The sequence below is a fragment of the Melozone crissalis genome, unplaced genomic scaffold (genome assembly GCF_028551555.1).
Source record: "Melozone crissalis strain CALT ecotype California unplaced genomic scaffold, PUWL_Pcris_2 ptg000009l_1, whole genome shotgun sequence".
In the NCBI taxonomy this organism is placed as follows: Eukaryota; Metazoa; Chordata; class Aves; order Passeriformes; family Passerellidae; genus Melozone; species Melozone crissalis.
In genome coordinates, this window is record NW_026535787.1 from 1,748,916 (window position 1) to 1,764,358 (window position 15,443).

The 15,443-nt window shown below is 52.4% G+C and overlaps 2 protein-coding genes across 4 annotated transcripts in view; one reads left to right on the plus strand and one right to left on the minus strand.

Moving 5' to 3' along the window:
• Positions 1-7,888, minus strand: part of TIAM1 (TIAM Rac1 associated GEF 1) — a 143,732-nt gene extending 135,844 nt beyond the window's left edge. Inside the window, exon 1 of one of the 3 annotated variants that reach the window (XM_054270207.1) lies at positions 7,851-7,888. Coding sequence is in view for 1 of the 3 variants with exons in the window: in XM_054270203.1 (XP_054126178.1) it covers positions 4,974-5,004 (31 nt within the window). In the remaining 2 variants the exon portion in view is untranslated. Of the gene's footprint in view, positions 1-4,973; positions 5,127-7,850 lie in introns of those variants that run through there. The other 2 variants (XM_054270203.1, XM_054270204.1) reach the window with 2 other exon arrangements.
• Positions 5,977-7,820, plus strand: LOC128933295 (putative cuticle collagen 80). Its single transcript, XM_054270224.1, has 2 exons — positions 5,977-6,015; positions 7,146-7,820. Exons 1-2 carry the CDS (start codon positions 5,977-5,979, stop codon positions 7,818-7,820), a joined length of 714 nt encoding a protein of 237 aa, XP_054126199.1.
• Positions 7,889-15,443: the final 7,555 nt, after the last annotated feature.

Below are 15,443 nucleotides of genomic sequence, written 5' to 3' on the forward strand. Positions count from 1 at the left end.
GCACTGTCAACAATTCCTGCTGGCCAGCACACAAACCAGCTTTGTTCTGCACTGGGAGCCACAAATGCAAGCAGCAGTAATTGCTACCAAAGGCAAAACACACCAAACCCAGCCAGGCCAGGCCAAACAACTCCCCAAAAACAGCACAGCAAGGGACACACAGCTCTGCCATCCCCACTCACAGCTTAGGAAACCAGGAGGAAAAGCCAGCACTGTGCACCAGCAAAGCAGGGCGCTGGGGAGGAGGAGAAAGATCCTAAAAAGGCACTTGGTACCCATTAGGAGCTGCTTAATGGAACATCCTGTTCATTAGTGCTGGAATTTCATTAGTGCTTTAAGGGAAAGAGACAAAACCAATCCATTCCTGCTGGAGCTGCGCGCTCTGAGCCCCAGCAAGCTCACACACTGAAACCCCAAACCCATCCCTGCTAATTGCTCACCTTATTGCCACTGAGGGATCTCCCACTCCAGCCAGCCCCCATAAAAAAGCACAGACATAACAAAAAGGGATTTGCACAACAGCAGCTCACTTGCCTGGTGTTTCTATACCCATTGAGCTGTGCATTTCTGCATTTCAGGGTGCTGGCAGGTGGTTCTGCCAGCTCCAGTGCCCTCCTCACAGCAAAGGGGCAGCACGAGGCTGTCCTGCTGCTGGACCCACAGAATAAACCAAATTTTATGGGAAATCCCAGAGCCAGACTTCACTGCCACAGCTGCCAGGGGGTCAGGGGAACTCTGCCAGGACACAGGGATGGCCAGGACAAGGTTAGCAGAAACAAGGCAGGATTTATGTCCCAGAGATGGCTGGGAGCTCTGGAGATCACCCAGTACAATCCCCCTGCCAAGGCAGGGCCACTTACAGCAGCAATTTGGGATTTTGGGATGTCCCCAGAGATGGAGACAGCTGGGCAGCTGTTCCAGGGCTCCAAGAACAGAAATTCTTCCTCAGGCTGAGGTGGAACTCGTTGTGTTTGAGTTCATGGACATCACAGACACCAAACCCTCTGGATCAAAACCCACTGCCACCTCCTGAAAGCCTTTCCACAACATGAAGTGGAAAATTTAACTGCACTCAGCTCTCTCTGCAGGCTTTTTAACTTTTTTGTGTTCCTGCACATTTTAAAGTGCCTCTGCAACTGCCCAGACATCAGGGAACGCTCCTGGAGGAGGAACAAGCTCACATGGAGGCCCCCAGCAAGTCCTGCAGACAGGAATGCAGAAATGCAGAAATGCAGGCAGGGCACGAATTTGGGCTGTCATGGAAGCTCCAAAGAGCACAGAAACCTGGGAGGAGCTGGCTGGGTGCTCAGGAAGCAGGACTCAAGGTTTCACACTCACTTCCCAGCAGAGCTTATGGAGGGATGGAGAGCCCATTCCTCCCCAAGGCTGGCTGGAATTTGCCTTTAAAGTTGCAAAGTGTGATGAGATAATCTGAACCAACAAAACCTGCCTGTTACAGCACTGGAAGGGACAAGCAGGGACTGGATCCCAGCAGGAACTGCCCTGGCTTGCTGAGCACTGCTCCAAGGGAGGCTGGGAAGCCACAGGGAAGGCTGAAACCTTGACAAACCTACCAGGCCACTGTAAACCACAAAAAATAAACGAAAATATACATTAAAACCAAATATATATGTATTTTAATATATTTTCGTTTAATATAAATATATTAATTTCGTTTTATATTTTATATATATCTATATACATAAAATATATATACGAATATATACAATATATATTTTATATATTAGTATATATATACTATGTATAATAGATATTTTATATTTTAAATATTTTATATAATATATTTTATATATTTTATATAATATATATTATATATAAATATATGTTCATATATAATATATTTATATTATATACATGTGTATATAGAATATATATTTAAATATATATATAACGAAATTAATATATGTATATTAAACTAAAAAATATATATTAAAAAAGGGGAGGTGGGAAATAAAAAACCCCAAAAGTCAAGTAAAACTTTCCCGATGCTGCTTGGCTCTCCGCACGCTCGCTCCTGCAGGTCAGACACAGGCAGTCAGGGGTTCGTGTTCCTGCAGAGCAGCGCAGTTGTAGCGGGAAAATCGCGGGCAGAGAATTGCAGCGCAGCTCTGTGGCACGGGGTTTTACATCTGCAGACAGGAGATGCTGTGAGTGAGAGATGAGAGACGCTCTCCAGCTGTGGTTTAACTGCAGCCCAGAGACACTGAGCTGCTCTGCAAAGGCAGCTCCTTCAGAGAGCACTCTGTGACAACAAAGGCACGGGGAACTCCAGCCTGACAGCGCTTTTGTGAGCCGGCCCGAGCGCTGATTTACTCTGTAGTGCCCGGTTTGGGGGATTGGGCCGAGGGAAGCAGCGCTGCCAGGCACACCATCAGGCAGAGCAAACGAGCTGCCAGTAAAGCCTGGAGCTTCAGTGAGATGCTGCTGATGGGGAGGCGAACGCGCACTGCCACACTCCCTGCCACCACAGCGGCAGCCCCGAGGTGTGCCTGGTGTTTCTGGGATGGAGCTCTTTGCAGCTGCTTTGAATCTACTCCGGGAATTTAAAAATAAATAAATAAAAAGAAGTCACGACTGTTCCGAGCTGAGATGCACGCACTTAATCAGCCCGGGTGTTTAAATTATTTATCCACGAGGAGGAGAGCTGTGCTAATGTCAGGCAGAGAGCACACGAGGGGGAAGAGCAGACACAAAGGCTGTGCTCAGCAGCACAGAGCCCTCTCACGCACACGGTGACCCTGGCCACGGCTGTCCCCAGCCTCTGCCACTGCAGCCTGGCCTCACAGCTCACAACACAGATTCTGAGATTGCTTTTGCTGCCACCACAAGAAAGGTTCTCCCACTGGCAGGTGAAATGATTGTTTTCAGCCAGCACAAAGCCTTAGTTAGCCCAAAGTTGGTACTTAGCCTAGCTGGAAGGGCAGAACTTCAAAACTGGGGTTTTTCAAACCCTGTGTCTGGGGGAGAACACAATTCAGGAATTGCTTTGCCCCAAACGGTGCTCAGGAGCAGCTGGAAAGAGCAGAACTTGGAAACTGGGGTTTTTTCAAACCCAAACCCAGAGTCTGGGGGAAGGCACAACACTTTAGGTGAGTGCTCAGGAGCAGCTGGAAAGGGCAGAACTTGGAAACTGGGGTTTTTTCAAGCCCAAACCCGGTGTCTGGGGGAGAACACAATTCAGGAATTGCTTTGCCCCAATCAGTGCTCAGGAGCAGCTGGAAAGAGCAGAACTTGGAAACTGGGGTTTTTTTCTAAACCAATGTCTAGGGGAGAACACAATTCCTGAATTGCTTTGCCCCAGTCAGTGCCCAGGAGCAGCTGGAAGGGCAGAACTTAAAACAGGGTTTTTTTCAATCCCAGTGTCTGGAGGAGAACACAATTCAGGAATTGCTTTGCCCCAGTCAGTGCTCAGGGGCAGCTGGAAAGAGCAGAACTTGAACTGGGGTTTTTCAAGCCCAGTGTCTGGGGGAAAACACAACTCAGGAATTGCTTTGCTCAGTTGCAGCCTGCCCCTCCTCATCCCCAGCACCCAGCAAACAGCCTTGCCTTGCCTCTCCTCTCCTCTCCAAGCCTTCTCCTCCTGTCTCCCACCTGCCCAAGCTGCAAGGACACTGCCCAGCCGGAATATCCACAGCTCAGCCCATTGCAGCCTTGCTCCAAACTAAAATCCCTCCCACACCCAAATCCTGGGCAGGAAAATCCTTCTCCTCTCCTGAAAGCCGCTCAGGGAGCAGCTCAAGGTACTGCAGCTCCCTTCCAGCTGCTGTTTCCATCACTTTGTTTCCCCAGTCTGGGCAGCACACCAAAGATCACAAGGTTTGGGGGTTAAGTTTCATTCCAAAACCATCTCGTAGGAGAAGAATTCCTCCTCCATTTTATCCAGGGGCTGCTGGCAGGGGGACACCAGTGGGACATGACATCCTGGGTAAATATGTGAGGAGGAAAACCCTGAGCTGCTAATAAAACCGGAGAGGCAGAGCCCTGAGACACTCATTTGGTAATTCCTCTTGACACAGCCAACACTTAAAGTCTCCTGGCTGGGTTTCCCCTAAAAACCCACACAGCACTTCACAAACCAGCACAGGCACCCAGCAGGTCCATTTCCAGGGGATGCTGTGTTTGTTACTGACACAACAGCGCTCAACAAGGAGAAACCAGCAAGGAAGAGACACGCAGAGCTGCTGGAAATGACAGGGCTCTAACTGGGAGAGTGACCCGGTGTTATCCCAAGGTCCCTGAAATTATGCTCAGATAAGGTCTGGGAGACACTGCGAGAGGGAGCAGCAGCCAAAGGAGAGGGGAAGGAAATTAAAGAAATAACAGAGCAGCCTTTGGCACCATGGCCTGCCTCAGGTAAGGGCATCCTGAACCCTACTCCTTATTCCAGCTTTCATTTCATTATTGTTTTCAGCCTTTTCCCAGATTGTATTTCTGTCACTAGTTCTGTAACTAATCACAGACAAGACCACAGAGCCCGAATATCCTCACAGAGCCACAGAACCTCCTGAGCTGGATGGGACCCACCAGGGCCATCCAGCCCAGCCCCTGTTCCTGCATATTCATCCCAAATCCCACCTGAGCATCCCTGGAGCTCTGTGAGCTCCAATACCAACACAGCCCTCCCTGGCACAGCTCCAGCCTTTCCTGTCTCTGTCCTAGGGAGCAGAGACTGGAGCTGCAGACCCCAGTGAGATCCCCCTCAGCCTCCTCTCCTGCAGCTGAACATTCCAGGTGCCCTCAGCTGCTCCTTGTGTGGCCCCTCAGACCCTTCACCACCCTCATGCCCCTCCTTCGGGCATTTCCAACAGCTTGAGACCTGTCTGATGTTTTAATGTCCAAAATTACCCCCACTCCACAGGGCACATGTCACTCCTTTTGGGTTTTTTTTTTTTGGCTTGGATTTTTTTTTTTTTTGTAGATTATTTGGGAATTTTTAATTAAAGTGTCTTTACCTCTGAGCACCATTACTTTGGGGGCTGGCATTCCCCATCCCAGTTTTCACGGCAGAGGCACACACCTGAAGACGATCTGCCCGGTCGTTCAAGGCTTCCAAACACGCTCCCAGATAAGCACAGCTGTGTTTTTAACAGTAGCTGAGATTAGAGAATCTGAGAGAGGAAAATTTGATATAACGTTTCATGCTTTAGTTAGCAGTCTTCCAAGACACAAAGCTGCTCCAGTTGCTCTGGAAACTGTAACTTGGACACAACCATGCAGATACATCAGCCCCCTGGCTATAAATGAAACCACTTTAGCAGCACTGCACATTTGTATGACAAACATTTATTAAAGCCAGCGTCGCATCCCCCTCCTCCTGCAGCGAGGGCACAGCCCCTGGTCCCCCCAAAGCTCTGATTTCATTTCTAAGGGTCTGCCAGTGAAATAACAACCCCAGGTGACGGAGAGAGGGGAGGCACAGGTGGGATACAGCAACACACCCCAGCACCCAAAGGAGGGCTTGGCACGCAAAGGGACACGGTGGCATTTGGGGCACACACCGCTGGCCCAGGACAAGGCTGGGGATTCGTTATCCCTGTCCCTGGAAGCTGGAATAGAGGAAGAGCAGGAAGGCAGGAGGGGGATGCTCACACACGGAGAGGACACGGCGCCACAGCAGATGCCAGCCACATGGGCTCCTCAAAAACGGGAATATTCCACACACCAGCCAGGCCCGAGCGCTGGTTGCTGTGGAAACCATAACTCTGAATTCAGTGGCTGAACCCCAGCGCTGCTATTTATACCCTGCTCCTCACTACGGCACGAGGAGCCGGCCCGAGAGCGGAGCCCTGGCGCTCACCAACGTGGTTCTACACCTTTTACACACGCTGATCCCCCAAACCTGGCACCTTCCCAATGCTCTCCATCACTGCAGGGCTGCACAACACCAGGAAACACCAAAAAACCCAGCAGGGCCTTTCCTCTGCCAAGCAAGGCCAGGTGAACCCCTGCACAGACATGGGGCAGGAGTCATTGGATGCCATTGCATTCTACTTGGTCAGGAGCACCCAGAGGCACCAAAATTCAAAGCGCAGCTTGTCTTGTCTGCCTCAAGGCAAATCCCAGTCAGCATCACCTGGGATGAAGCAGGGCCAGAGCCCAGAGTCAGTTACCATCAGAGCATTTGTGCAAGAACTCCACAGTATTGCCTTGAAAATCCCAGAAAGCATAACTGGGTCATTAATGCAACAACAACAACAGCAGCAGCAAGGCTGCAGAACAAACCATTCTGGGGAGAATCCCTGCCACAACACGCATTTCCAAGCTGTGGGAGAAGGAAATGGCTTTTCCCCACAGGAATCACGATTTTGGGGCAGTAAGTGGGAATGGGAGCGATGTGCCTGCACCAAAGCTGAGGGGAGGCAACTGTGCCACATTCCTTTTCCACCTGCACCATTCCAGGGCCTGGGAGGGAAGGAACAGCCCCGTTCGTTTTCCCCCAAGCAGGATGGAGGGGCCAGCGCAGCACAGCCTTAAATAACTGTGCTCACAGGGTGACCATCCCCTTCCAGGCCATTCCAGGACCTCTCAGCCCCCAAACCGGCGCAGAAGGGCAAAAGCTGGGAGGGAACAACACTCACCAAGGTCACTGACACCCTCGGGATCCCACGGGACTGCCCCATCCCTGGGAAGCAGCAGGGACAGCAGCTCTGTGCCATCCCACAGCAGCACCCAGGGCAGGGACAGCACAGGGACACAGCAGAGCAGCCCCAGGGGCTGCCAGGGCTGCAGGAAGGTGTTCCCGGTGGGACTGAGCCCTTCCAGCACAGGTGAGGGAAGTCCCGCGTGCCCTTGCTCAATAATTTACATCACAGCGCTGAAGTGTCATTGAAAACCACAGGAGCATTTTAATAACACGGGGAGGGGGAAGATGCTCAGAGCACAGCACCCAACTCCACAGAGCTCAGCCTGCCCTGACTTATTTCAATACATTTATTAATCAGAATTTCAAATTATTAACAACTCCCGAGCGTACCCACTCCGTAGCCCTGGTCAGCTCTGCCAGCCCAGCCCTCGGGATCCGGGGGGACGGAGGGACATTGACGGGGAACACCAGGAACACCGTGTCACTTTCTGCCTTTCTGTATTTCCTTTCTGTCACTTTCTGCCTTTCATGTCACTTTCAGCGCTTCCCAGGCCACCGTGCCAGGGCTGGGAACACGCACTGCCTCCTGCCACCCCATCAGCACCGCGTTGGTGCCAGTGCTTCGAGCATCCCCTGGGACCCCCAAATCCTGCACGGCACCGTTTCCCCGGGACCCCCGGCCTGCGAGCATCCCCGGGACCCCCAACTCCTGCGGGGCACCGTTTCCCCGGGACCCCCGGCCTGCGAGCATTCCCGGGACCCGCAAATCCTGCACGGCACCGTTTCCCCGGGACCCCCGGCCTGCGAGCATCCCCTGGGACCCCCAAATCCTGCACGGCACCGTTTCCCCGGGACCCCCGGCCTCCGAGCATCCCCGGGACCCGCAGCTCCCGCAGGACCCCCGGCCTGCGAGCATCCCCCCACCGGGAGCCGCGGCTCCGGGCCGTGCGTGCCCCGGTGCCCGGGCTGCCGGTGCGGGCGCCTCCCGTGCCCCGCCGCGCTCAGCCGTGCGCGCCCCGGGCCGCTCCGCCGCGGTTACCGGCGGGGCAGGCACCGGGCTGGGGCTCGGCCCGGCGCGGGCATTTCCAGCGCAGCCCCGGCGCTCCCGGAGGCTGCGGCAGGGCGGGCTCGGGACCCGCCGCACGCCCCCCGCGCCGAGCGCAGCGGAGCGGGGATGGGGCCGCCCGCGGTGCCCGGGCGCGGGGCGCTCCGGTGAGCGCGGCGATGCGACCGGACGCGCACTCACCTGCACGGCGCCGGAGCTCGGTCGGTAGTCGGTGGTCGGTCGGCGGTGGGCGGCAGGCGGACGATGACCGAGTGTTGCTGGCCGGGGTCGCCGCCCGCCCCGGCAGCCGCTCCCGGTGCCCGCCGGGCGCCCGCGGCTCAGCGCGCGCCGCCGCCGCTGCCGCCTTAAGCCCTCCGCCCGCGGCAGGCGCCGCCGTCCATTGGCCGAGCCGCGCGTCAATCCGGGCCGCGCCGGCCAATGGGAGGCGCCGGCGGGGCCTTTGGAGTCGGGGAGCCCCGTGCGTGACAATGGGCGCGCGCGGCCGCGGGAGGGGCGGGGCCGAGGGGCGCGGGAGCGCGGCGCGCCCCGGGGCTCGGCCAATCGCAGCGCGGTGCGCGCCGGGCGCGCGCGGCGGGCGGGAGCGCGCGGCCCCTCAGGGTCACTCAGGGCCCCCTCAGAGCTCCCGAGCCCCGGCACCGGCAGCACCGGCAGCACCGCAGCGCTCCCCGCCGCCAACCGCGCCGGGAACAAACCCTCCCGCACCGTCCGCGGGAATAAAACATTCGCACAAGGGTGTTCCGAGCGCCAGGCGGTGCTTTATTGTTGGCCAGGGGATGCGCGGCTGGAATTGCAGCCTCCGCGCAGGCACGGCTACAGGGCTTGTTCACCCATTCGTACATTTCATCCAATAAAGGCGTTTGTAACTGACACAGGTCTCTTTCATAAATTAGTATTCTATCCTACTGGTTATTGGTTGCTTACGTCACGTTAATTAGTCCATATTTTTAGGCGTCTTATTATCTACTTCCTCCAGCAGGGCTTTTCCAACACATCTGCTGACTCCTTTTAGCATCTTCTTTACCTTCTGCTTTCTGCAAAGTGTCCTTGTGATCCATAAATTCTATATTCCAGATGTCCACACTAATCCATCTTCCTCTCCCACGCTTTGGTCACAGGAGCACATCAGAGTTAGTTTATAAAAAGTTCAAATTTCAGTCATTCTGCCCAGCTGTATTCCCACTAAAGTAGTTTATGACAACTTTGCTACATGCTGGCTAAGATAAATCTAAGAATAACACACGATAATTAACAGACATATTGGTTATGATGAATTAAAACAATTAATTTGAAAGTTAATTAAAGCCATTAATTGAAATGATAAAGCTCTATCATTTCTGGCAATGCAGTGAGGAACTGCTGAGGCATCTCCCCTTCCCGGGCTCCTGGACCCTTTAAAACCCCCAGGACCAGGGCTGAGCTTTGCCCATCTCTGTCTCTGTCCCAAAATGTGAAATGTGCCAAAATTCCCTTAAATATGATATTTGTACACTTCCCAGCCTGATCAGCTGGAAAGGAGATGTAACCCCAGAAACAGAGCAGCCAGCAAGCCCTAGGTGATACCCAGGTGTTGGAAACACAAAGTTCCTGCCCAGATGTGGGGCTGGATGTGTTTCTGTGGTGTCAGACACAGGGGAGGGGAGCAGAGGACAGTGGGCACGAGGAATGCTGCACATTTTATAATGCACTGATAAATAAACACCAGCTGGGCCTGAGGTTTTCAGCACAAAAAGCTGGGAGCACCTCCCCAGCACCTCTGCAAGTCAGAGTGGGGAAATCCAAACCAGCCCATTGTGTATCTAATAAAGAATATTTATTTTCTAATGCTGTGTATTTGTTCTGCCTCTAGAAACCAAACACAAAATCTCAGATATCATTGATCACGTGTTGCTCCCAAATCAAGTCCAAATATTAAATGTCAGTTTTCTTCATCAAGCCACTGAGTAATTAATGGCAGGTTTCAAACGGCATCACCACACCAAGCACTTCACCAAGGCAGAGCATTTAATCAGCAAGAATAAACACACATACCTGATTCCAGGTGTGCAGGGAATGCAGCAGGAGTGAAACACCTTCCTAGGAAATCCCGAGTTCAGGAATGACTGAGCTGCACAAAGGAGAGCTGTGTCTGACAGGGGCACACGGGAGCAGCTCAGTCAGAAATAAACCATTTGGTAACTCAATAAACACCGTCAAACTTACCTGGGGATAACCTGTGTGGAGGAGGAAAGCTCAGAAGCAAAGCTCTGTCTCTACTGCAGACGTTCCACTTGTTCAGTTTTGTAAATAAAGCCTTTTCCCTCTTTGCAATACACATTATTATGTAAATAATGCCTTTTCTCTCTTTGCACATTATTATTGTTAAGTAATTAATGCCTTTTCTCTCTTTGTAATTTCTCCTCCACACAAAAGAACGCTCCTGAGGGACAGGAACCACACGGGACATTGCAAGTGGGAAGGTGGGAAAAGGGTTAAAAAAATAAAAATGAGTAAACTGTTCTTTCAAAAATATTGGTGGGCTGTGAGCAGTACAAGCCAGGCCATCCAAACTGGTTTGAATTTGGCCTTGTTCTGTGCTGGTGGAACACTTACCTGCCTGTCAGAATTCCCTGTAGCTCTCAGGAGATGTTCTCCCCAATCCAGAAAATGTTGCCTTATTTTTGCCTTGGAAAACAGGAACCACAAGGCAATAATGAAGGTTTCTGGATTTCAGATTGATCAGGTTGGTTGCCAGCTCCATGCACAGAAAATGAGTATTCCTGCTTAGTTTGTAGTTTAGTGAGGACAGTCTGCTCCCCTGAGTGCAAAATACACACTAGGCCTCACAGTGCCTTGGAGAAGCTGTGTCAGGCTTCAGAAATCACAAATGCCTGCCCAGGTGCTCAGAAATCACAAAAATGCCTGCCCAGGTGTTTTTCAGCTGCTATTTCTGCCAGGCCAGCAATGGGATCACATCCTTCAGGATTATGGAAATGAGGGAGAAGCATTTGATGAGTTCTTGTCCAGGTCCCTCTGGATGCCCCATCCCGTCCCCCTGGTGTGTGACAGCAGCACAGAGCTCGGTGCCATCAGCCCCGCTGTCCTTGTCACCAGCAGAGACACCGAACAGCTCTGCCACAGGACAGCAGTGGGGCCAGTGATCCCCAGGGACTTTTCCAGCCCAAACCATTCCATGATTCCATGAGATGCACAGATGTACTCCTGTGCCTCTCACAGCTGCTTGTGAAGGGCACAGGAGAGAGCACCTGGCTACATCCCTAGCCCAGAGCTTTTCCTCCTCCTCAAATATTAATGCTTGGCTGATGGGAAGGTGGCCGTGCCCGTGTACTCCTCTGAATAATTCATTTAAATCATTAAAGTCACACACCAGTGACCTTTAACTCACCGGTGGGTTATAGCATGGCCTGTCCAACGCCACCCTTGGCCCGTGAGGGAGGCACTGGGAAGCATTCCCAGCGTCCCAGTGCTTTGGGAGAGCAGTGCGGAGAGCACAACCAGCACCAGAGGTGGCAGAGAGCCCCTTGTCCCACCCGTGTGTCCGTGTGGAGCGGGGAAGGAGGCAGGAATTGCAGGAGGAGCGGGCAGCAGGGCAGTGAGCTGCCCCTCCATTTATCTGTATTTCTGAGCCCCATCATCAGCACTGCTTCTGCAGGGCCTGAGAGCAGTGGGGTCCCTGCCTTGCCTCCACATAAACTCATTAAACCAACAGGGCAGACCTGGGCTGCTTGTACTCCTGCTGCCTGTGGTGCCACTCACTCTAGAATCCTTTTTCCCCAGACAGATTGGTTTCATGTTCACGGGAAGGGTTTTTCTGTCCTTATGGCCCTTGTTTTTATCGCAGTCCGTGCAAGATGCCATGTAAAGATCTGCTCTGTGTCCCCAGAGGAATTAGAGCAATCATTTCTAGCCATGTGAAAGCTTTTGGATCTTTTTCCAGACTAGTTGTTTTCAACCCTTGCAAGGCAGAATCTGTCCTGCACAAAATGATGAGCTATCCTCCACAGTTCCTGTGGGACATGGAAGGAGGCCTTTTTCCTTTTTCCTTTCCTTTCCTTTCCTTTCCTTTCCTTTCCTTTCCTTTCCTTTCGTTTCCTTTCCTTTCCTTTCCTTTCCTTTCCTTTCCTTTCTTTTCCTTCCCTTCCCTTCCCTTCCATTTTTTTTCCATAGTTTATGTTCTCACACAATCCAAGATGCATCAAGGTACCCAATTTACAAAGCTGGATGAAAAAGGACTTTTATTTTTGTGGAGCTGATCAGCCTACATCATTCCTTCCCTTTGCTTCCTCAAACCTCTCACTCATAAAAGTATTTTTGTTGTTTTTTGGTGGGGGGTTTCTTGGGTTTTTGTGGGTTTTTGTTGCTGTTTTTGTTACTCTCAATTTTATAGTATTTGGCCAAAGAGAAGCACTGAGGGAGGCAGAGCCTGTCCCCCAAACGTGGAGCAGGGGCGCCATCCTGTGGCGTTCTTTGACAATTGCAAGGAGCTAAAAACCCCGAACCGCCCGCAGCAAACCGCCCCAAATTGTTTATTTTGTCCCCATCAGAGCCCACGCTGAACCTAAAAAGGTGTAAGGAGCAACAAGTTGGCTCTAGCTTGTGTTGAGCAGGTTTTCCCTTTCCTGCCTCTGTTTTCTGTACAGATTAGAGCTCGGTGTCAGAAGCAGCGCCCAGAAATGACCGCCACAGGATGGCGCCCGTGCTCCACGAATCACACACCCGGTCCAGGAGCAGGGCTGCCATCCTTTGACTCTCCCTAATTGCCAGGAGCTAAAAAACCCCGAACCGCCCGCAGCAAACAGCCCCAAACTGTTCGTTCACACTGCCCCTTCTGTCCCATCAGAGCCCACGCTGAACCTGAAAAAATGTAAGAACCAACAAGTTGGTTTTATCTCGTGTTGAGCAGCTTTTTCCTTTCCTACCTCTGTTTTCTGTACAAATTAGAGCTCGGTGTCTGAAGCAGCGCCCAGAGATGACCGCCACAGGATGGCGCCCTTGCACCACGAATGGATGAGTGGTTCGAGGAGCAGGGGCGCCATCGTGTGGCGTTCCCTGGTAATTGCCAGGAGCTAAAAAACCCGAACTGCCCGCAGCAAACAGCCCCAAATTGTTCATTTTAAACCCAACAGAACCCACGCTGAACCTGGAAAATAAAATAAATGTAAGAAGCAACAAATTGGTTCTAGCTTGTGTTGAGCAGGTTTTTCCTTTCCCACCTCTGTTTTCTGTATAGACAGAGCTCAGTGTCTGAAGCAGCACCCAAAGATGTTCATGCCATGGGGGACCTTGTGGCACCCCAAAACCCCTTGCCGGGGGTGCAGCCAGGGGCAGGAGGGGAGGAAAGGGCCAGGAGGCTGCAGGGAGGAGGATTTGGCTCTGGAGAGGTGCCTGGCACAGCAGAGCAGGGCTGCACCTGGAGCTGTGTCAGAGTGATCCTGGGCAGAAAATCCTGGTTCTTCAAAGCCCCGTTTAGCCAGGATCAGTGGCAGGCTGGGATCAGGGAATGGCCACAGTCAGTGCTGCTCTCCAGCTGCTCCAGCTGCCAGGCTGGGCACTGCCAGGCTGGGCACTGCCAGCCAGGGACTATCAACAGCCTTAAACTGCTCCACCAGGCTCATGTGCCCACCTGGATGCCCCAGACTGGCAGGGCTGGACGTGGTTCAGCTTCTGGAGACGGCACAGCTCCTTCCAGAGCAGCCCCGCAGGCACACAGGGGCGCTGTGAGCACATTTTGGGAGCTGTTCCAGCCCCTGGAGCTGCAGGGATGGGGCTGCCCTGGGTGCAAAGTCTGCAGGCTGCTCCTGCTCCCCTTTGGCCCTGGGGACTGCAGGGAAACTTCCACACAGATGCAGGGCACTCAAATATTAATGAGTAAATGCTCCACAGTGCCTTGGAGCTGTATGGAAATTCGTGGCTGGTGCATTTTCCAGCTGCATTCCCGCTCATTAAGTGCTTGTGTTGAAGCAGCACCTCGAAGCCTTGTTTCATTGCGGTTCCCAACCATCCAGAGCTCCCAGAAAAGAAAACACGTGTCTAAAGCTCCAAATGAAACCACATCTTTATTATTCTGGACACCTGCCTGTTATATTCTGCTTGTCCTTCCTGCTTTCCTGCAGAAACGGGGCAGTTCACCCTGGGGTAGTGTTTATTTTCTAATTGCGCAATAATGAGCATTTTCCCTGTGGGTTTGTACTTTGCATCTCAAGGATTACCCAACGGGGCTGGGTTAAACCCAGGGCACCTCACCCTGCCACCTGCTGCACCACTGCCCTGTGCATGTGGCATAAATGAGAGTGCAGGGCAGCTTGTGTCTGAAATAAACCCAAAATGAGCCCTGGATCCTCCTCTGGCCCACGCTCACCCGGGCTGGCATTTGCAAAGTTTTCTGTTCAGTTTAGTTGCCACTGAAAGAACTTTCACAAATAGAAACCTGGCAATCCAATCTAGCACCAAGCTTTTCTTTCTCATCGCTGTGAATGAAACCCTTATCCAGCCACAAAGCGTGGCAAGGTACGGGGCTTTCTCTGGACTTTGTTGATGTTTACCAAGTTTATATTTTGAAGCACACATCCCATAAATATACCTCTGTGTTTATGCACAGACACGCAGTGTTTTGGTTGCATTCCTTTAGGTGCCTTTCGGTAGCTAAAATAACATTCCTGAGAGTGTAAACATTTTGAGAGACTCTCATTCAAAAAAAAAAGAAACAACATTTTTCAGATTGCTTTCTGGACAGTATTCTGTCTTTGGCCAGCTTCAGAAGGGATATTTCCATGCTGTAGCTTAAAAACCCTTTTAAACTCCAGCTCAGTTCCAGTTTGATTGCGCTCATCCCCCCAAACAGCCCCAGGATCCCCGTTTCCCTCCATCCTGCCTTTCTGTGGGCCCAGTCTCAGGCTGCCAGGCTGTTTCCAGAGGGGGAAGGAGGATTTGTGTGCAATCCCTGCAGCCCCCGGCGGACGCGAGCCGGCAGGAGCAGCAGCAATGTCACCAATCATTGAACCCCTCGGTGGGCAGGGCTCGGCAGAGGCGCAGCTCTCACCCCACGGCAGGGACAAAGTTCTGACCGACATTTACATTGCACAGCCCCTCTGTCCCCTCCGAGGCTCCCGTTTCGGGTTCGCCCAGCCCGGGAGGGCGAGCGGCACAAAGATAAGCTCGGCTTTGCTGCGAGTGAATGCGGTTTTAATCTCGCCCGTTCCACACAAAGGCTCTCCTGCTGACTCTGCTCTAATTACCAACCCCCTGGATGGCAGCAGCGCCTCCCCTCCTTCCTAAAGCGGGTTTTCCACAGGCTTGTGGGGAAATAATCATTTCCACAGCACGAATTTCAGCAGCACAGAGTAAGCGCCCTGTGCCAGCATCCCCCCGAGGCAGGAGTGGCTTTTATTGACCCTCCAATGCAGGGGAATTGCTCCTGACACACAGCTCTGGCCCAGGACACAGTGGGATGGACATTCCAGCTCGGTGCTTCTCCCACACAACCACCGCAGGCAGGAAATGGGATTTGCTTGCACCACGTGTGTGGTTGCCACGGGAAATGCAACTCTGAAATTCCCTCATTTTTAACTCGTATAGCATCCCACTGAGGAATTGCTCCCTCAAGGGCTTTAACCTTGCTCTAGGCCAGCCTTTTACAGGCCCTAAGGGCTGGGATTTTTTGCTACTTTGTCACATTTTGCTGAGAAGTTTATTAACTTTTCTCTGTACAGTTTATGCTGCTGTTAACCTCCATCACGCAGCAGTTACTTCATCCTTTAAACTAAAAAAGATTGGGGG